The sequence below is a fragment of the Erinaceus europaeus genome, chromosome 9, assembly GCF_950295315.1.
Source record: "Erinaceus europaeus chromosome 9, mEriEur2.1, whole genome shotgun sequence".
In the NCBI taxonomy this organism is placed as follows: Eukaryota; Metazoa; Chordata; class Mammalia; order Eulipotyphla; family Erinaceidae; genus Erinaceus; species Erinaceus europaeus.
This window is the reverse complement of record NC_080170.1, coordinates 89,134,599-89,155,832: the sequence shown is the minus strand read 5'-3', so window position 1 is coordinate 89,155,832 and position 21,234 is coordinate 89,134,599. Positions and strand designations below refer to the sequence as shown.

The following is a 21,234-nucleotide window of genomic DNA, read 5'->3' as shown; positions in this document are numbered from 1 at the left end:
TTTGTTGAAGCCAATTCATATGTAGTCGTTATAATTTGATCTTATTGGAGGAAGTTTATATTACAACAGTATTAACAGGCAATCCAATTAGCAGTAAAAAGTGGAGGGAAGGGTACAAATCTTTGTTGCTGGTTCAGAAAACTGGTATACCATGATTAGTCTCTTAATGATAGAAATGTTGGTTAATTCTAGTCTTTTACTACTGTAAATAGTCTTAAAGTATAGCTATTGTCATAAAGGTTAGATTTTTGGAATGTATATATTGAAGCAGAGAACTAAATTGTTATTAATACAAGTTGTATTGATTCTATACCTATCTACAAATATGGGGAAGCAAGGCAGATTTGATGTGCTTATTTGCATGTCTTTTTTACTTCATTTTCAAAACTACTTAACAATTCTTAAGATTTTAGGGGTTTTTCCTTTTTAGGTACCTAATTTCCTTGGTAGTACAGTAGAAACAATGATCAAAGCAATTATCTCTCTGCTTTATGAACTACTTACCAGGGCACTCTGGGGGAGTTACAGCAAATCCAGGACATTTATAATGTTTAAGTTTAGTATAGGAACATACATCATTTCAAATAGCATTCAAACTAGAAGTCTGAGATAACAAAAAGCTTCAAAATAAAACTGCAAGGGCCCAGGCAGTGGTGCAGCCAATTAAGAGCACATATTACCATGCACAAGGGCCTGGGTTCAAAACCCCCCCTGCCCCCATCAGCAGTGGGGGATGTTTTTGATTGGTGAAGCAGGTCTGCAGGTGTCTGTCTTTCTCCCTCTCTAGCTCCCCTTCCTCTCTCACTTTCTGTCTCACTTTTATCAAATAAAAGCTAAAGAAAAACAGAAAAATGGCTGTCAGGAGTGGATGTTATTATTGGTAATGGCATATCTTAGTGAAGAAGAGTTTTTGGAAATTGCTAAGCTTGAAACCAAGTATTGTGCTAAAATGACTCCAGGATGGGAGCTGGGTTCTGGTGTGCCTGGTTAAGCAAACACATTACCATGCCTAAGGACCTGAGTTCAAACTCTCACTCCCCACCTACACAGGGAAGCTCCCTGAGTGGAGAAGCAGGTCTGCAGGTGTCTGTCTGTGTCACTCCCTCTGTATCTCCCCAACCCCTCTCAATTTCTATCTGTTCTATCAAATAAAAATAAAATTCTTTTTTTTATGGGGGGGGGCATGGATTCCAGGAGAGGTGGATTCATCCTGCAGGTACTGAGCCCAAGCAATAACCCTGGTGGCAATAAATAAATAAATAAATAAATAAATAAGGAACAGCTACTCAGTTTGAGTATGAGGTTTGAAAATGGCACATATAGTCGCTATTTATAATTGTGGTTATTTAAGAGTGAAAATGAGGTTAAAATATCCTATTTTAACTTATGTTTATATATTTTTTCAAAGTGCTACTCAGTTTTTAAATCTGTATTTATTAAGTTATTTAGTCATTTGTAATCAATGGGACTGTTAGATAAATCTTTTGACCAAGGGAAAGGTATAAAAGTTACTGAAGTAATAAGGGTGTTATATACTGAGAAACTTAGAAAATTTCTGCTATGGCTCCTTAAGCATCATTTCACTGTTAAACCACAGTATTTCCTTTTTTTGTTATTTCTAAATTTTCATAATGAGTTTTCCTTAACTACTGTTCCTAGCTGGTGTGTCTGTTGGAGATCCTGTGCTCCGAACTGGTAAACCTCTTTCTGTAGAGCTTGGTCCTGGCATTATGGGAGCCATTTTTGATGGTATTCAAAGACCTTTGTCAGATATCAGCAATCAGACACAAAGTATCTACATCCCCAGAGGAGTAAATGTATCTGCCCTTAGCAGAGATATCAAATGGGATTATACACCTAACAAAAATTTAAGGGTATGTATTTATAACCTACAATTTCTAAAGCTGATGAAAGAATATTAAATGGATGTTTATTACACTATTTTGCTCTTTAGTCCAAATAAAAATAGACCACAGATGCATGGTTAACATTTTCTATTAAATGCACTAGTAGAATTATAGAAAAAAATATCATATGTATAAGTGAAACAAATGATTGAATGTTTGCAATAAGGATATGTCTACTTGATATTTATTTGAACATTAACAGAAAACTCCTTGTTCTCCAGGTGGGTAGTCATATCACTGGTGGAGATATTTTTGCAATTGTCAATGAGAACTCACTTATCAGACATAAAATCATGTTACCCCCACGAAACAGAGGAACTGTAACCTACCTTGCTCCACCTGGGAATTATGATACGTCTGTAAGTATCTTAGAGACTTTGTCTGACAAGAGTTACCCTATTTAAACATGATAATTGCCCAGTACTAATATCCTCATCATAGAACTGCTAATTAATATTTTAAATAACTTCTGTAATTACTTTTTTTGTGAATTTTAAAAATATTTTTATTTATCATTGGAAAGAGACAAAATGAGGGGGAGGGGAGATAGGGAGAGAAACAGAGACCTGCAGCCCTGTTTCACCACTTGTGAGTGTAATTACTTTTCAATTGAGTATTTTTGTTTGTTAATTTGAATTTGGGAATATAAGGAGGAGAACATCTTTCTTTTTGTTTACACTAGTGAAGTATCTATAACATTTTCCTACCATTGTACCTTATGCTATAGTCTGTAAAGTCCTGAATATTTAAGCATAAAATAGACTTTGATTTTAATCTTCCATCTATATTCACCTGCTAGCTATATAGTGGATTATATAAATCCCTACTCTGCATGCAGGAGTCATTTAAAACTTAAGTCTTTTGGCTCACCTGGTTCAGCGCACGTCACCATGAACAAACCCCTGGTATCCACCTGCAAGGGGAAAGCTTTGTAAGTGGTGAAGCAGTGTTGCAGGTGTCTCTCTGTCTCCCTGTCTCTACTATTCTTTTTTTATCATCTTGATTTCTGGCTGTCTCTGTTCAATAAATAAATAAAGATAATTATGAAAAAAAAATTTAAATGGGAGTTGGGCGGTAGCGCAGCAGGTTAAGCATAGGTGGCGCAAATCCCAAGGACCAGCATAAGGATCCCACCTCCCCACCTGCAAGGGAGTCGCTTCAAAAGTGGTGAAGCAGGTCTGCAGGTGTCTATCTTTCTCTCCCCATCTCTCTCCATTTCTCTCTGTCCTATCCAGCAATGACGACATCAGTAACATCAACATTAAAACAATAAGGGCAACAAAAGGGAGCAAATAAATAAATATTTTTTTAAAAATTTAAACTTGGTTTTTTATTGATGGTTATATTAATTGTTAAAGACCCATCATAGTCTTTGTGGGAACAATGATAATTTAAGAAGAATTAACTGAACAGCTGAATGTAACTTCAGGATCACTATTGTAGCTTTTTTTTTTTTTTTAAATAAGTATTTATTTATTTTCCCTTTTGTTGCCCTTGTTGTTTAACATTGTTCTGGTTATTGATGTCGTCGTGATTGGATAGGACAGAGAGAAATGGAGAAACGACAAAAGGAAGACAGAGAGGGGGAGAGAAAGACAGACACCTGCAAACCTGCTTCACCTCCTGTGAAGCGACTCCCGTTCAGGTGGAGAGCTGGGGGCTTGAACTAGGATCGTTATGCAGGTCCTTGCGCTTTGCACCACCTGCACTTAACCCGCTGCACCACCGCCCGACTCCCCACTGTAGCATTTTTAAGGTAAAATATGGCAAAAATAAACAAGTGGTACTTTATCAAACCAAACCAAAACTTCTTACACAGAAAGAATCCACAAAGTAAGTGACTAGAGAATAACTCACCCGACAGTGCAAGATTTGCATGCTGTATGCTCCTGGTTTGGTGCTCGGTGAACCCACTGCTCCCAGAAGCCATTTACTTTATTTTACTTTATTTTATTTATTTGTTTATTTTAATATAGACCAAGAGAAATTGAAAAGGAAAGAGGAAATAAAGAGGGAGAGAAAGTGAGACACCTAAAGCCCTGCTTCACCACTCATGAAGCTTTCCTCCTCGCAGGTGGAGACCGGGGGCTTTGAACCTAGGTCCTTGCTCTTGGTAACGTGTGCTTTACTAGGCAAACCACCACCCAGCCCTCTCCTATAAATCATCAAGAAAATGAAAGGGCAACCTTTGGCATATTTTCAAATCCTGTTTTTTGATTAAGGGTTAATAATCAACATAGACAGAACTCATACAACTCAGTAGTCAAATAACTATGTGACTAAAAATTGTACTGAGGAACTAAATAGACTTTTTTTCCCCCAAAGAAGATATATAAGTATTTAATAGATACAAGAAAAGGTGCTCAGTATTATTATTCATCAAGGACATGCAAATCAAAATCACAAAGATATACCACCTCAAACTTGTTAAAATGACTGTTATAAAAGATAAGAATGTTGGTTGGGGCCAGGTGGTGGCGCACCTGATTAAGCGTTCACATTACACTGTAAAGACCCAGGTTCTATCCCCTGGACCCCACCTGCAGGGGGAAAGCCTTCACAAGTGGTGAAGCAGAGATGTCTCTCTGTCTCTATCCAATAATAAGTAATATATATATATATATATATATATATATATATATATATATATATATATTAGAATGTTGTGCAGATTTGAAATAAAGGGAGCCTTTGTGCAGCATTTGGGGGCGGGGTACAAATTGGTACAGCCATTCTGAAACAGCATGGCAAATTCTCAGGAAATTAGAAATAGAACTGCCATATGTTCAACAGTTCTACTTCTGGATATTTATCTGAAGAAAATGAAATGACTAACTTGAAAAGTTATGTGCACCCCAGTATTCATTGCAATTTTATTTACAATGTAAGACACAAAAGCGGGAATCGGCCTGTAGCACAGTGGGTTAATCGCACATGGTGCAAAGTACAAGGATCTGTGGAAGGATCCCAGTTCCAGCCTGGCTCCCCACCTGCAGGGGAATCGCTTCAAAGGCGGTGAAGCAGGTCTGCAGGTGTCTATCTTTCTCTCCCCCTCTCTGTCTTCCCCTCCTCTCTCCATTTCTCTCTGTCCTATCCAACAACGATGACAACAATAATAACTACAACAATAAAACAACAAGGTCAACAAAAGGGAATAAATAAATATTTTTTTAAAAGTTAAAAAAAAAGATATAAAAGCAACCTAAATGTTAATCAAAGGATGAATGCAGAAAATTGGGGGAGAGGGAGAGTGATAATTCACCTAGTAGAATATATACCCGCTATGTGAAGACTTGAGTCCTGCCCTACATAGGAGCGCCATGGATAGCCTAGTGGAGCTCCATGAATGGTGGGGAGACACCTGTAGTGGCTCCCACACTTTATGCCTGTCTTCCTCTCTTCTCTTTATCTCTGTTGCCATTTGTCTCTCAAAAAAAGGAATGAATGATGATGGTAGAAAAGTACCTTAGTTGGCTTGAGAGTCTTTTGCAGACACCTGTCAAAGGGAGAAGAAAAAATTGTACTGTGTCAGCAGATGTGCTGTAATCCATTAACCCTCCCATTAAAGAAAAAAATGAATGCCAGTAGGAAAATAAATATCTTGACAATAAAAGATAAAGATAATGAATGAAAACTTGAAGAAAATCTTGCCTTTTGTAGTAATGTGAATGGAAGTTGAGGACATGTTAAGCGAGATAAGGTCAAGAAAGAGAAAGATGAATAGTTCAAGATCTCATAAACATAAGATATGCATGTGTAATGGACAGTTGTAATAAAAAGTTGGGATTGCATATAAAGATTTACAAGAAAAAGTGTTATCCTCCTTCCTCATTTCCATGTGCCACATCTCAAGAGGTAAGTATCAATATTACTTTGATTTTAGAGGTAGAAATATTCATCAGTTTTTTTAAATGTATTTTAAAATGCTGTTGTTTTTTATTAGGATGTTGTCTTGGAGCTTGAATTTGAAGGTATAAAGGAGAAATTCAGCATGGTCCAAGTGTGGCCTGTACGTCAAGTTCGGCCTGTCACTGAGAAGCTACCAGCCAATCACCCATTGTTGACTGGCCAGAGAGTCCTTGATGCCCTTTTTCCGTAAGTTTGACTTGTGAACCATGGTTTTTCCTTCATTAATTATTCCTTTTTATTTGTTTCACTTTTTACAGACATTTTATGTACTAGGGCAGAAGAGATAGCATAATGGTTATGCGAAAAAAAACATGCCTGAGACTCCAAGGTCCCAGGTTTAATCACCTGCACCACCATAAACCAGAGCTGAGCAGGTTTCTGGTTAAAAAAAAAAAAGTTTCATCTGCCAATCCTCTAATAAATTTCATCTAGAGAAGTTGTAGTGAGGAATTTTTAAAAAATTTTAAAAATTATCTTTATTCATTGCATTGAGACCGCCAGAAATTGGGAGGGGAGGGGAAAGTAGGGAGAGAGAGACAGAGAGACACCTGCTGCACCGCTTCACCGCTTGCATAGCTTTCCCCCTGCAGATAGGGACCAGGGGCTCGAACCCAGGTCTTTGTGCATTGTAATGTGTGTGTGTGTGTGTGTGTGTGTGTGTGTGTGTGAGAGAGAGAGAGAGAGAGACAGAGACAGAGAGAGAGACAGAGAGACAGAGAGAGAGAGAGACCAGCAGCCCTGCTTTACTATTTGTGAAGCTTTTCCCCCTGCAGGTTGGTACTTGAACCTAGGTCCTTGTCTACTCTAATGTGTGCTCTTAACCAGGTGCGCCACCGCCATCTCATTATTTTTTATATAAGTTTCTTTAGATTTTTTTTTTTTATAGCTGGGGAGATAGGATAAGCATAGTGGTTATGCAAAAAGCCAGAGCTGAGCTGTGTTGGTCTGTCTCCCTCCCTCTGTGTCTGTCTCTTTCTCTCTCTAAATATATATATATTTTTTCCTCTCTGTTTCTCTCATTAAAATAAATAAATAGAGGTGGGGGAGATAGCATAGTGGTATGCAAAAACTTTCATGCTTGAGACTTTAAGTCTCAAATTCAGTCTTCCACTCTGCTGTAAGCTAGAGTTGAGCAGTTCTCTAGGAAGGAAGGAAGGCGGCTGGCTGGCTTGCTTGATTTCTTTTTTTAAATAGTTTCTTTTAAAAAAAAAAATTATTTATTCATTTTTGTTGCCCTTGTTGTTTTATTGTTGTAGTTATTATTGTTGTTATTGATGTTGTTGTTGTATAGGACAGAGAGAAATGGAGAGAAGAGGGGAAGACAGAGAGAGGGAGAGAAAGACACCTACAGACCTGCTTCACCGCCTGTGAAGTGACTCTCCTGCAGGTGGGGAACCGGGGTTTTGAACCAGGATCCTTACGCTGGTCCTTGTGCTTTGCGCCACCTGCACTTAACCTGCTGTGCTACAGCCTGGCTTCCCAATAATTTTTTATAGAACAGGTGTAGCTGCTCCCCACCTGCAGGGGAGTCGCTTCACAGGCAGTGAAGCAGGTCTGCAGGTATCTATCTTTATCCTCCCCTCTCTGTCTTCCCTTCCTCTCTCCATTTCTCTCCATCCCGTCCAACAACAGTGACAACAATAATAACTACAACAATAAAAAAGAAAAAAAAAGTCAGCCTAGAATGATGAAGCCCCTAGTGACAACCAAAAGCAAGCAAGCAAGCAAACACAAACAGTAATCATTTGCCTCTGCCTTTAAGGGTATTTCACACTCCACTACCAGTTTTTAGGGAAAGTTTGGAAATAACTGCTAAATTTACAGAAAGATGCTATTTTTCTAATGTGTACAATCATGAAATATCAATAGGACAGTCTAAAGTTGGAGAATTGCAAATGGCACTAAGGGTTTACTTAGGCTTTTAATTTTATATTTAGTGTTACTTTTCATCTGAGTGGTAGAGATGATTAAGATGTAAGTTAAGGGAGTCGGGCGGTAGCGCATCAGGTTAAGCGCATAAGGCGCAAAGTGCAAGGACCAGCCTAAGGATTGGTTTGAGCCCCAGGCTCCCCACCTTCAGGGGAAGTGAAGCAGGTCTGCAGGTGTCTATCTTTCTCTCCCGCTCTCTGTCTTTCCCTCCTCTCCATCTCTCTCTGTCCTATCTAACAATGATGACATCAATAACAACAATAACTACAACAACAATAAAAAACAAAAAGGGGGAAGAATGTAAGTTAAAAAAAAAAGAAAAGAAGAAAGGGGGAGGGGGTAGTGTACCCAGTTGACTGCACACTTTACATGCATAAGGACCCAGGTTCCAACTCCTTTTCTTTGCCTGCAATAGGGGAAGCTTCACAAGTAGTGAAGAAAGACTGCAGGTGTCTTTCTGTCCCCCCCCCCTCTCAATTTCTCTCTGTCCTTGAAAATTAAGAGAGAGAGAAAAAAGAAAAGGAATATTAGCCACTGGGATTGGTGGATTAACTGTGCAGCCTTCAAGCCCCTGGTGGCAAAAAGAGAGAAAGAAAATGTCTGGTAAATAGTATTTAAGTCTCCAGCTGAATCTCCATTTTAACCCACTGGAATGGAATGTTAGCTCTGTGAGTTGAGAAACATGGTTATCATAAGCACTTGCTATCCTTCAACATTTACAAGTATAGTTTTTAGTATCTAGGAAGTATTTTGTAAATACTGAATGGATAAAAAAGAATTAACAAATTAGCAAAAGTCTTTGTTCATTAACATTTATAGCAAGTTAGGGACTCCCTAAGTCTTTCTACTTTTGGCCTCCAGAGACAATGTCTAAGTGTTTGTGGACTGGGGAGATAGCTTCATTTTAGAGCATAGTACTTGCATGCCTGAAGCCCCAGTTTCACTCTCCCATGCTACCTACCATATGCTAGTGGTAAGCAGTATTCTGCCAGACACTGCTCTGCTCTGTCTTATGGGGTGATAAGGGGCTTGAACCTGGACCTTTAAAGCCTAAGACATGAGCCTCTCATGCTTTCTACCCCTGCCCCCTACAAAAGTCTTTATCCCTCTATCTGTTCTGGATAAAAGTCTGGAGGAATAGAGTATTCTTGGTTGCAAACCTTTTTTTTTTTTCTTTTCCTTTTTCTGAGCATCTTATAAATGTCTTACCATTCTCTTCTGTCTCTGTCTCTCAAAAAAAAAAAAAAGTCAGCCTAAAATGAAGCCCCCAGTGATAACCAAAAGCAAGCTAGCAAGTAAACACAAACAGTAATCATTTCCTTTTGCTCACTTTATCTCATAAAAATAAATATTTTATATTTATGTAAATTTTTCTTTTGACTTTAATTCCTATATTGTCCTTTAATGAACTTACATGAATACATATTATGTATATAGATATTCAGAAAATTTATTAGTACTGGTTTACTTTATTCTTTATTCTTTATTCTTTATTTATTTACTGGTTTATTTTATTCTTTTTATATTCCTCTTCACTAGAAATTTTATGGAAGATAATTTCATTTCAATTTGTTTGTTTGTTTATTGCCTCCAGGGTTATCGCTGGGGCTCAGTGCCTGCACTACAAATCCACTGCTCCTGGAGGCTATTTCTTCCCTTTTTCTTGCCCTTGTTTATCATCGTTGTTGTTGTTGTATAGGACAGAGAGAAATGGAGAGAGGAGGGGAAGAGAGAGGGAGGCAGAAAGATAAGACACCTGCAGACTTGGTTCACCGTTTGTGAAGCACCTTCCCTGTAGGTGGAGAGCCAGAGGCTCAAACCAGGATCCTTAAGCTGGTCCTTGTGCTTTAGGCCACGTGCGCTTAACCCACTGCGCTACCGCCCAACCCCCCTCAATTTTAAAGGTACTAGAAATTACTAATGATTTTTTAAAAACATTGTTAGAGGTTGGAATTAGAGGAACAATGATGTTTCTGACCATTGGTTTTTGTAAATGTATCTGAAAATATTTTGAAGTGCTTTCTTTACATTTGTGTCGCTAACCTGCTTTGCTTATTAGTATTTATTAGCAAGTAAATCAGTCCATACTTTGTTCTCTTTGTTTAGATGTGTACAGGGAGGAACTACTGCAATCCCTGGAGCTTTTGGCTGTGGAAAGACTGTGATATCTCAGTCTCTATCCAAGTATTCCAACAGTGATGTGATTATTTATGTAGGATGTGGTGAAAGAGGAAATGAGATGTCTGAAGTCCTCCGGGACTTCCCAGAGGTTTGTATATTTAAAGATTCAAATAGCTTTCTAGAAAAAGTCAGACCACTAGTCAAGTTTTATTGGCAAATAATAAAGACTTATTTTGGAACTGTGATGATGCTCTGATTTGTTCAAGAGTTTTTAAAGTATGTCCTGTTGTATTTGTGATGTATAATTTGTATATTCAAGAAAATGTTTGAATTTTCCGACACCTGAATGTTTCTTTTTTGTAGTCTGGTAGTTTTCAGTTACTGAGAGAAAATTAAAACAGAAAATATTTATAGGTGTGAACTAAACATAGAGTTTACTTAAGCTATGATGTATTTTGTTTTTCATAATTTAATGGATTTCATTTAAGAAGTGGAAAGAATTCCTATATTTACAGCACTGTGAGACAGAGACAAGAGGATGGACTAATTGGGAATACTACTTTGGGAACATTGATTGTGAGAGGAATTAATACAGACAAGTTGTTAGAAGGGAATAAAGTGTTTCATTTAGAAATTAGAAGATCATGGGGCCAGGCGGTGCACCTGGTCAAGTGCTCACGTTACAGTGTGCAAGGATCCAGGTTCAAGCCCCTGGTCCCCCCACCTGTAGGTAGAAAGCTTCATGCGTGGTGAAGCAGGGCTGCAGGTTTCTGTCTCTCTCCCTCTCTGTCTCCCCTCCCCCTCTCAATTCCTGGCTTCTCTATCCAATAATAAATAAATAAATTATGAAAAAAGAAATTAGAAGATCACTAACAGAATTGTTTGTTTACCTTTAGCTCACAATGGAAGTTGATGGCAAGGTAGAATCCATTATGAAGAGGACAGCTTTGGTAGCCAACACCTCCAATATGCCTGTTGCTGCTAGAGAAGCCTCTATTTATACTGGTGAGTATATCAATTGGAATAAAAGCAATAGCATTTAATCTTAAGTTTAAATAAAAATAAATAATAAAATCTTTAAAAAAGAAGAAATTACAGTTCTCTGAAAGATTTATTTTATTATTTTTTTTTTTTATTTATGAGAAAGATAGGAGGAGAGATAAAGAACCAGACATCACTCTGGCACATGTGTTGCTGGGAATTGAACTCGGGACCTCATGGTTAAGAGTCCAAAGTTTTATCACTGCACCACCACCCAGACAACAGAGAACTGTAATTTCATTCTAAATTACCATCATACCTAAAACCACATTTGTAGCTTTTTTTTTTTTTAATTTTCCCTTTTGTTGCCCTTGTTTTTATTGTTGGTAGTTATTATTGTTGTTGTTACTGATGTTGTCGTTGTTAGATAGGACAGAAAGAAATGGAGAGAGGAGGAGAAGACAGGGGGAGAGAAAGACAGACACCTGCAGACCTGCTTCACCGCCTATGAAGCGACTGCCATGCAGGTGGGGAGCAGGGGGCTTGAACCGGGATCCTCATGCTGGTCTTTGTGCTTCGCGCCATGTGCACTTAACCTACTGCGCTACCACCCGACTCCCCACATTTGTAGCTTTTAATAAATATATTTACTATAGCTTGAACATATCAACATAAAAACATTTATATTATAAAATCAATCTTTTTAACCATCAGAAAATTATGTATTATCTATAATGATTTCTCTATTGTTTTTTAATCATTTTTCTGACTCCAGATATGCCTGTATGTCTTTCTTAAATTAACAGCTTTTAAACTTACAATAACATATAGTCAGTGTCTATCAGTAGTTTTTTGCTAGAGTTCATATTTTAGCAGTTTGGAAACTTGAAGAAAGGCTCATGGATACTATGTTCCCTCTATTCTTGATTCTTCATAACTTTTTTTTCAGCCTTAAAATTTTATAAGTAGTTTGTATGAGTATAAAATTTTTTAATCATTATTTCCTTGAGGGCATTCTTCTTCTGTTAAACTTTAAGGCAGTATCTGAGTCTGGTCTGCCTTTTTTTTCCTCTCTTACGCTTGGCTTTTCTTTCTGGTTGGAGGCATTGTTCTTTAAATCAAAGCCTTGTAACTTCATTAGGATATGCCCCGAAGTTGAAAGTTTCTGGAATTTTTCCTGAGACTTTGTGTTCACTTTCAACCCTAAAATGTCTTTTATTTTGAAAAACTTTCAAGAAATGTTTCTGAACCCTTGTCCATTATGATTATCTTCTTAGAAATATAACAACTAGACACTTTGAAACTCCTTTATATTTTCTGTATGTAACATCCTCCCTAATCCTTTTTACTTAACCTTTTTATGGATTTGTTCATAGAGAACTTCTATTTTTTTATGTTGATTCTAATGATATTTCCATATCTGTGCTGTTGATACATGTTTTTCCAGTTTGTTGTTAAACTGCTGGCTTATGAAACATCTTTTCTGATATTCATGTATAGCACTTAAAATTTCATTTTGTGGTTTGATGCATTTTTATAGTTTTATTTTATTGATTATTCATGGTCACTGTTTCATCTGTTTCTTGATAGGCTATTTGGACATGATTATATTTTGCTCTTCTGTATTTTTCACATATACTCATTTAGCTCCTACACTGGCATTTGTCACTACTGCTACTAATCTTTGCAACAGGTGGTAGAGGTTGACTGTTCTGAGAGTAGCAGGAATTCTTCATGGCACTCTGAAGTTTGTTTTGGCATGGAGCTGTACAAACTGTACTCTTGATTCTCTCCTGCCAATAGAAACTAGCAACTGCAAAACCAGGCAGAATTAGTACTTTTCCACCCCTCCTCATTCACTGTGCTTATTGAGACTAAGGTTTCAGTAACTACAATGTATTTCTTTTGTCCATTTCTCCCTGCTGTTTTTTCAAGTCATCCTGGTCCATGAAAGTACTGTCACCATTATGTACTTTTTTCAGTGTTCATACAGGTTTCTCACTTTTGCTGCTCAGTATGTCCCTTCTAGTTTGCAGAAGCTTGTGCTGAGTTGTGCAGCCTCAGATGAATTATCGGTATCTTCCCACATCCTTCCTTCCTTCTTACCTTGTTTAGGTGATTTTCCTCACTGTTTTGTTGTGGAGCTAAGCATACACCCTACTTTTTTTGATAGTAGAGTTAAGGTGTCTGTATTTTTTGTTTTCTTTGGTGGTTATCTGATACTGAGAAATTCATATAGTCTTATTAAGACTGGGATTCTACTTCTTTTAAGTGCTATACAGTATCTTTTTGTAGGGATGTATAATCTGTTTAGTGTATTTTTGGTAGATATTTAAACACTTTTTTTTTGGTTATCACAAACCTTGCATAACTGTAATGTTTCCTATGTGTATTTTTATAGTTCCTTTCCACCATTTTATAGCATAAATGTGAGAAATCAAATTGTCTAGAATACAACTGTTAATACAGGTGTTTAATACTGACAACCCTTCATGTAATGGCATTGTATAAGAGCTCCTTTTCTTCATATCTCATGATCCTAGTTTTCCCAAACTTTCTTATAATGAAGATCATCTAACATATGGGAAAAAATGAGAGAATAGATAATACGTACCCATGTATGTAGCATCTAGATTTGACAATTAACATTTTATTATCCCGGGAGTCGGGCTGTAGCGCAGCGGGTTAAGCGCAGTTGGCGCAAAGCACAAGGACCGGCATAAGGATCCCGGTTCGAACCCGGCTCCCGACCTGCAGGGGAGTCGCTTCACATTCGGTGAAGCAGGTCTGCAAGTGTCTATCTTTCTCTTCTCCTCTCTGTCTTCCCCTCCTCTCTCCATTTCTCTCTGTCCTATCCAACAACGACAACAACAATAATAACTACAACAATAAAACAACAAGGGCAACAAAAGGGAATAAATAAATAAAATAAATATTAAAACAAAAGTTTTTTAACATTTTATTATCCCTGCTGTATTCTATCTCAATATCCTGTATTTCTTAAGTGAACAAGCTGGTTTTCTCTGTTCATTAATCATTTGAGGGAGTCGGGCTGTAGCACAGCGGGTTAAGCGCAGGTGGCGCAAAGCACAAGGACTGGCATAAGGATCCCGGTTCGAACCCCGGCTCCCCACCTGCAGGGGAGTCTCTTCACAGGCGGTGAAGCAGGTCTGCAGGTGTCTATCTTTCTCTCCTCCTCTCTATCTTCCCCTCCCTCTCTCCATTTCTCTCTGTCCTATCCAACAACAACGACAATAATAACTACAACAATAAAACAACAAGGGCAACAAAAGGGAATAAATAAATAAAATAAATATTTAAAAAAATAAAATAATAAAAAAAACTCTAAAGTCGCAAGTTATTTTTTTATACTGGCATACTATTGGAACTGAAATACCACACACAAAAAATAATTGTATAATAATCTATTTTCCTGTTAAATTATTTTAAATGTAAATGAAAACATTTTCTTCACCAGGGTTCTTCATATTTTGTCACCGGGGTTATCAAGGCCTTGATGCCTTGATGATGAATACACCACCAAGTAGCCACTTTTTCCTTCTCCCTTCCTTCCTCCCTTCCTTCCTTTCTTTCCTTCCTTCTTTCCCTCTCCTTTATTTTATTAAATAAGACATTAGAGAAATTGATAGGAGGGGGGACATAGAGAGATACCTGTAGCACTGTTTCACTGCTTATGTAGCTCCCTGCACCGGGACTGGAGACTTGAACCTGGATCTTTGCATGTAGTAACATGTTGCGTTCAACCAGGTGCTCCTCCTTCCTCTCTTTTACTCCTTTTTAAAGTGTGGATTATGTTGAAGTAGATTAGTTAATCTATGGTAACAAAACCAAATTATGTAATTGTTCAGTCATTTACTCTTGTCATTCTGGGTAGGGGCCCAGTCTGATAAGAGCTCTTCTAATTACAATTTCCACCTTCCAGCGCTCCTGGGCCTTCTATTCTTCTTAGTAAGCTAGAAGGAAGAAATGACTACATGGTTTCACTGGTGATAGGATATATTAGTTTGACTTATATTTCACTAGCTAGAGGTCAGGTACGTAGTTATACCTTTGTCTATCTGAATGAAAGTGGCCTGGGAGCAATGAAACTGCACATGTGTAAGGCTCTGGCTCTGCTAATAAACAAACAAATACTAGAGAAATAGCTTAGTGGGCAGGGCGTGTATCTTGCCATAGTTTAGCAGTCTACCTTATGTATTAATTGAATAAACGTGGGAGTGGTTTTATTTATGAGAGAGCGACTAGAGCACTCAAAGGTATGTGTGCTCTATTCCTATGTCATCTCCCTGGCTCCTGCTTTGAAGTCTTCTAACAGTAAAAAGGTCAAGTTTTTATGCCATAGGATTATAACTTGTAATATTCTTCCCAATTTAGGAATTACATTGTCAGAGTATTTCCGTGACATGGGCTATCATGTCAGTATGATGGCTGACTCTACTTCTAGATGGGCCGAAGCCCTTAGAGAAATCTCTGGTCGGTTAGCTGAAATGCCTGCAGGTAAGTTGTTAATTGTTACCTAAGCAAAACTGATGAGAGTTGGGACCTGACTTGGAATATTTAAAAAAAAAAAAAAAACACTTTTTTTTCCCCCCAGATAGTGGATATCCTGCATATCTTGGAGCCCGTCTGGCCTCTTTCTATGAGCGAGCAGGCAGGGTGAAGTGTCTTGGAAATCCTGAAAGAGAAGGGAGTGTCAGCATTGTTGGAGCGTAAGCACCTAAGCTTTCACTTGAAAAAGAAAAGTCATACTTTTACATTTTAAAAGAAAAGAAAAGTTGTTATGTATTAAAGAGAAAATAACTATCCAACAACTTCTAAGTACAGTGGTTCTTTTCAGCTTTGCCAGGGCCTCACACATACATGATTTCATAAAATCCTATTCCAGACTGACTTTACATTCAAGTACAGAGAGATAAACACAGGCTCAGAGGTTGAGACAGCAAAGCACCAGAGATTCTCCCAGTGTCACTGATATCAGGCCTTAACTGGGGCTGCATGTATGGCAAGATACACACCCTGTCCACTATGCTATTTCTCTGATATTTGTTTGTTTATTAGTAGAGCCAGAGCCTTACACATGTGCAGTTTCATTGCTCCCAGGCCACTTTCATTCAGATAGACAGAGAGGAGGAGAGAGACCATAAAACCAGGACTTCCCCCAGTGCTGCAATATTCCCGTGTTATACCAAGTCTCAAAGCTAGGCCACACAGATAGCAAGACACTCTCCTACCCAGTGAGCTATCTCTCTAGCCCATATAATTTTATTTTATTTTATTTGAAGAGAGAGAGAAGAGCTAGAGCACCGCTCTGGTACTTAACGCATCAGGGATCTAACCAGGAGACTCAGACATAAAGTCCTATGCTCTACCATTTGAGGTATTTCCCTCTGACACTCCAGGGCAGTGGGTGTGTGTGTTTGTTTGTTTTCTCTCTAATGTGTGATGCAGAGAGAAAGATGAGAGCACTGATTAGCTTTGGCTTTTAGTGGTGCTAGGGATTGAATTTGGGAGCTCAGAGCCTCAGGCATTGAAGCTGTTTCCATAACCATTTTGCTGTCTCACAAGGTTGCATTCCAGGAACTCTTTGATATTTACATTCTTAGTTTATTTCTATTTGTTCTGGTTCCATAGATATAACTTGACTAATTTATTATATTCAAGTTACAATAGATTTGAAAGAAAGAAAGAAAGAAAGAAAGGAAGGAAGGAAGGAAGGAAGGAAGGAAGGAAGGAAGGAAGTTAGTTCTTCGGCTCTATATAAAGCTATACTTTGTGGTTGGAACTTTTCCTCCTACATCTATTTTATGAAAGTAGGAAGGATTTAATAGTTATCCTTGTTACTATAGCTTAGCATTCATTTTTATTTTGTATTTGTATGTAAGCTTTCCTTTTCAAAGGTCATTTCTAAAGTTATTTACAGTAAAAGGCCATTTACATTACAAATAACTTTTGTATATGTTATTTTTGGTAAGTATTCCTAATGACTTTTTTTTCTTTTAATTTAGAGTTTCTCCACCTGGAGGTGATTTTTCTGACCCTGTTACATCTGCTACTCTGGGAATTGTTCAGGTATAGCCTTTCATATAGTCAACTACCAAGCTCCTCCCTCTCTCTCTTTCACATACACACACACACACACACACACACACACACACACACACACCGTTTTTTTTTTTTTTTTAATTTTTACTTATAAAAAGGAAACACTGACAAAAAACTATAGGATAAGAAGGGTACAACTTCACACAATTCCTACCACCAGAATTCTTTATCCCATCCCCTTCTCTGATAGCTTTCCTATTCTTTATCCCTCTGGGAGTATGGACGTAGGGCCGTTATGGGGTGCAGAAGGTGGAAGGTCTGGCTTCTGTAATTGTTTCCCCACTGAACATGGGCGTTGGCAGGTCGATCCATACTCCCAGCCTCATTCCCTAGTGGGGCAGGGCTCTGGGGAAGTGGGGCTCCAGGACACATTGGTGGAGTTATCTGCCCATGGAGGTCTGGTTGGCATCATGTTAGCATCTGGAACCTGGTGGCTGAAAAAAGAGTTAACGTAAAAAGCCAAACAAGTTGTTGACTAATCATGAGCCTAAAGGCTGGAGTACTGCAGATGTGAAGAGTTGGGGTCTCCGTTATGAAGATAGCTAGTAGGCCTATTTTAGTCATATTCCAAAGGGCCCATGACTATACTAGTTTCTTTTTTTTCTGAGCCTGACATCTGATATGCAGGTGGACCCAAGTTATTGTCTGGAGAGATGATGTCATGGCTGGAAAAAGGGCTAGAAAGCTGAATCAGGGAAGAGAGGAGCTCCCAAATATGGGAAAGATGTATAAATATTGTTGACTGTAAACCCCATCAATTTGATGTGATCTGGAGCCCATATTTAGCTTAGGAGCCTAGGTGACCTCTGCATCCCTGTAGATCTGAGCTCACATTCTGTGGTCATGAGTAGGAATGTTCCAAGCTGCCCCAATATCAGGACCCATCTTCTCCTCAGGTGGAAGATAGAGTTTGTTGTCCATCCTCCTTTCGGAGGATCATTAGCTGTTCTGATGGTATGGTAACCAAGTCATCCTGAATTCTTTTTTTTTTTTAATATTGAAATCATTATTTTATTATTTTTCTTTTTTAATTAAATCATTTATTTTTTATGAAAAAAGATAGGAGGAGAGAGAGAAAAACAACCAGACATCACTCTAGTACATGTGCTGCCACGCTTTGAACCCAAGACCTCATGCTTCAGAATCTAATGTTTTATACACTACATCACCTCCTGGACCACATCCTGAATTCTGTAAGTTAGTCATTGCAGAGTAGACATTGGTAAACTCTACTTTAGGAACAGTCTGAACAGTGAGAGCATTTAGTAATCTCTTTCTTAGCTTTTTACTTGGGCTTTAAAATAAAATTAATATCTACAGGCAGAAAACATATCCCAGGACAGCAAAGCTTTATTAGTGTTAGGATAATATTGCCCTTAAAATCAGATTAATCTTACCTGTAGAAAAAAAAAAAGTTCCAGGGGCCGGGCAGTGGCACACCTGGCTAAGCGCACGTTACAGTGTGCAAGGAGCCGAGTTTGAGGCCCTGTCCCCACCTGCAGAGGAAAAGCTTCACAAGTGGTAAAGCAGGACTGCAGGTGTCTCTCTGTCTCTCCTCCCTATCACCCCCTTCCTTCTTGGTTTCTGGCTGTCTGTATCCAATAAGTAAATAAAGGTAATTAAAAAAAAATTAAAGAAAAAAAAAGTTCCAAGAATATGTTTAATAGCCAAAACGCTAAAGTTTCTTTCTTTTTTTAGTGTGGTCTAGGTTAGATGTTCCTATTAGAGTGGAAACGTTTACTAGTAATTAGAGACCAGAGCTCCTTTCATCACCTAACCTGGCAATGATCTTTTTTGATTGGTACTTAAGAAGCTAGATAGTTTGCTCATCTTTTGAAGCTGGGATTCAGACTCACTCTATTCATTCTACTAGCCAGATTTAGATAAAAGCAGGGCTGTAAAGTGTAGTTTCTGCTCAAGCTGTGTTTCCCAGTGACAAGCCATGAATTTTAGTGGATAACTAACCAACTTGGTCACTAAGAGAAGCCAAGATGAAAGTAAAAGTCAGGGTTATAATTATAATAACAAAAATTTTCCTGTAGTCATGCAAATATCTTCTGTTCACATGAGAAAAACAGCATTTTGTCTTAATTTCTGTCAATATCAGATAACAAGATTTTCAGGGACTTGATTTTTTTTTTTTTCTGCCTCCAGGGTTATCACTGGGGCTAGGTGCCTGCACTATAAATCCACTGCTCCTGGAGGCCATTTTCCCCATTTTACTAGATAGGAGAGAGAAAAACAGAGAGAGGAAGGGAAGAGAAAGAGATAACTGCACCTACTTCACTGCTCGTGAAACTTCTTCCTGCAGGGAGCTGGGGCTGGAACCCGGATCCTTACACAGGTCCTTGCGCCTTGCCACCGCCACCCAGCCCCCAGACTTCATTTTTAACTCTCAGTTTCTTTATCCTTTACTGAAGCTTTAAAATTTAAATTGCAGAGAAGGGGAATGGGTTAAGTTATACAAATGGTTAGTCTCAGAAAAAATGACTTTGCAATCCCATTGGGTTGACCCTTACTCATAGGAAACTGAATTTAATTAAAACACTTAGATGTTTTTACTCAAAGTGATTATCGTATCTCAGTAGGCATTTTCTGGTTGATATACTTATTTTTATTAAAAACATTTGTATTTATTTATTATTGGATAGAGACAGAAATTAAGAGGAGAGAGGGAGATAAGGAAGGAAAGAGACAAGAGAGACACCTGCAGCCCTGCTTCACCACTTGTCAAGCTTTCCCCCTTCAGGTGGAGACCAGGGGCTTGAACCTGGGTCCTTGCACACTGTAATGTGTGTGCTTAACCAGGTACACCACCACCTGTCCCCAGTTGATACATTAGATCATCATACTCTAAAACAGTCAAGTGGCCTGGGAGGAGGTGGTACAATGAGTGAAGTGTTGGACAACATATGTGTCAGAGTGATACTCTGGTTCCCCTTTCATCAAAAAATATGTAAATATTTTTAATCTATTAATTTTATTGTTTACTATAAGATTTGATACACTAGTAAGAAAATGTAAACTTCAATTTTATTTACAAATGCTATATACTTTGAAAGTGAAAGGAATACATTTGTAATTAGAAATTTTATTTAATTACAAGTTCCATGTTACTTCAAAAATACAATTAATTTTTTTTTAATTTTCCCTTTTGTTGCCCTTGTTTTTTATTGTTGTTGTAGTTGTAGTTATTAATGTCGTCATTGTTAGATAGGACAGAGAGAAATGGAGAGAGGAGAGGGAGACACTGGGGGTGGGGGCAGGAAAAGATGTGAAACAACTCCCCTGCAGGAGGGGAGCCGGGGGCTCCAACCAGTATCCTTATGCCAGTCCTTGTGCTGCGTGCCGCATACACTTAACCGCCCAACTCCCCCAAAGTACAATTTTATTGTACCTAGTATATACCAAAACACAATTTGACCATAAGAATTGTATGTGGAATTACACATTTACAACAAACAAATACACATTTGGTACTTTTTTTTTGAGAAAAATCACTGTGCTTTGATTTTGTTTTTAAAACAGGTGTTCTGGGGCTTAGATAAGAAATTAGCTCAACGTAAGCATTTCCCCTCGGTCAACTGGCTGATTAGTTACAGCAAGTATATGCGTGCCTTAGATGAGTACTATGACAAGCACTTCACAGAATTTGTTCCTCTGAGGACTAAAGCTAAAGAAATTCTGCAGGAAGAAGAAGATCTGGCAGAAATTGTACAGCTTGTGGGAAAGGTGAGTTATTGAATCCAGTGAGTTAAACTGGAGTATTATAATTTTTCTATCTGAAAAAGTCAACCTGGAGTGATAAAGTCCTAGGGATGACAAATAATAACAAGCATTTATTAGTTATATCTTAAACTGATAAAATTAATTTTAGATAATCACTTCATCTAAGATATTTGAGGGACCTACTTATATTTTGTGGCCTTTTTTTTTTCCCCCAGAGCACTGCTCAGCTTTACTTTATGGTGGTACAGTGAATTGAATTTGGGACTTTGGAGCCTCAGACATGAGAGTCTCTTTGCATAGCCATTATGCTATCTATCCCCACCCCTACTTATATTTTATAGAAAATTATTATTGCTTTTTATATGTTGAATAACAAATTAATACTTATGGTTAAAACAGTACTTAACTGTTTATGGTTTTAAAGTTGATTGACACAGTTGAGTTTTCTTGCAATCATATGGTGACTAAGACTATAAAGTCATTTAGAAATTCTTTCCTCACTTGTTAATGCTAGGTCTTGGGTAGCTGGAGAAGC

The 21,234-nt window shown here is 38.0% G+C and overlaps 1 protein-coding gene across 1 annotated transcript in view; it reads left to right on the top strand.

Moving 5' to 3' along the window:
- Positions 1 to 21,234, top strand: part of ATP6V1A (ATPase H+ transporting V1 subunit A) — a 69,644-nt gene that overhangs the window by 35,802 nt on the left and 12,608 nt on the right. Inside the window, exons 4-12 of the mRNA XM_007516320.3 lie at positions 1,660 to 1,874; positions 2,129 to 2,266; positions 5,851 to 6,002; positions 9,852 to 10,014; positions 10,763 to 10,871; positions 15,243 to 15,365; positions 15,463 to 15,577; positions 16,874 to 16,937; positions 20,499 to 20,702. Coding sequence (XP_007516382.1) covers positions 1,660 to 1,874; positions 2,129 to 2,266; positions 5,851 to 6,002; positions 9,852 to 10,014; positions 10,763 to 10,871; positions 15,243 to 15,365; positions 15,463 to 15,577; positions 16,874 to 16,937; positions 20,499 to 20,702 — 1,283 coding nt within the window. The remainder of the gene's footprint in view (positions 1 to 1,659; positions 1,875 to 2,128; positions 2,267 to 5,850; positions 6,003 to 9,851; positions 10,015 to 10,762; positions 10,872 to 15,242; positions 15,366 to 15,462; positions 15,578 to 16,873; positions 16,938 to 20,498; positions 20,703 to 21,234) is intronic.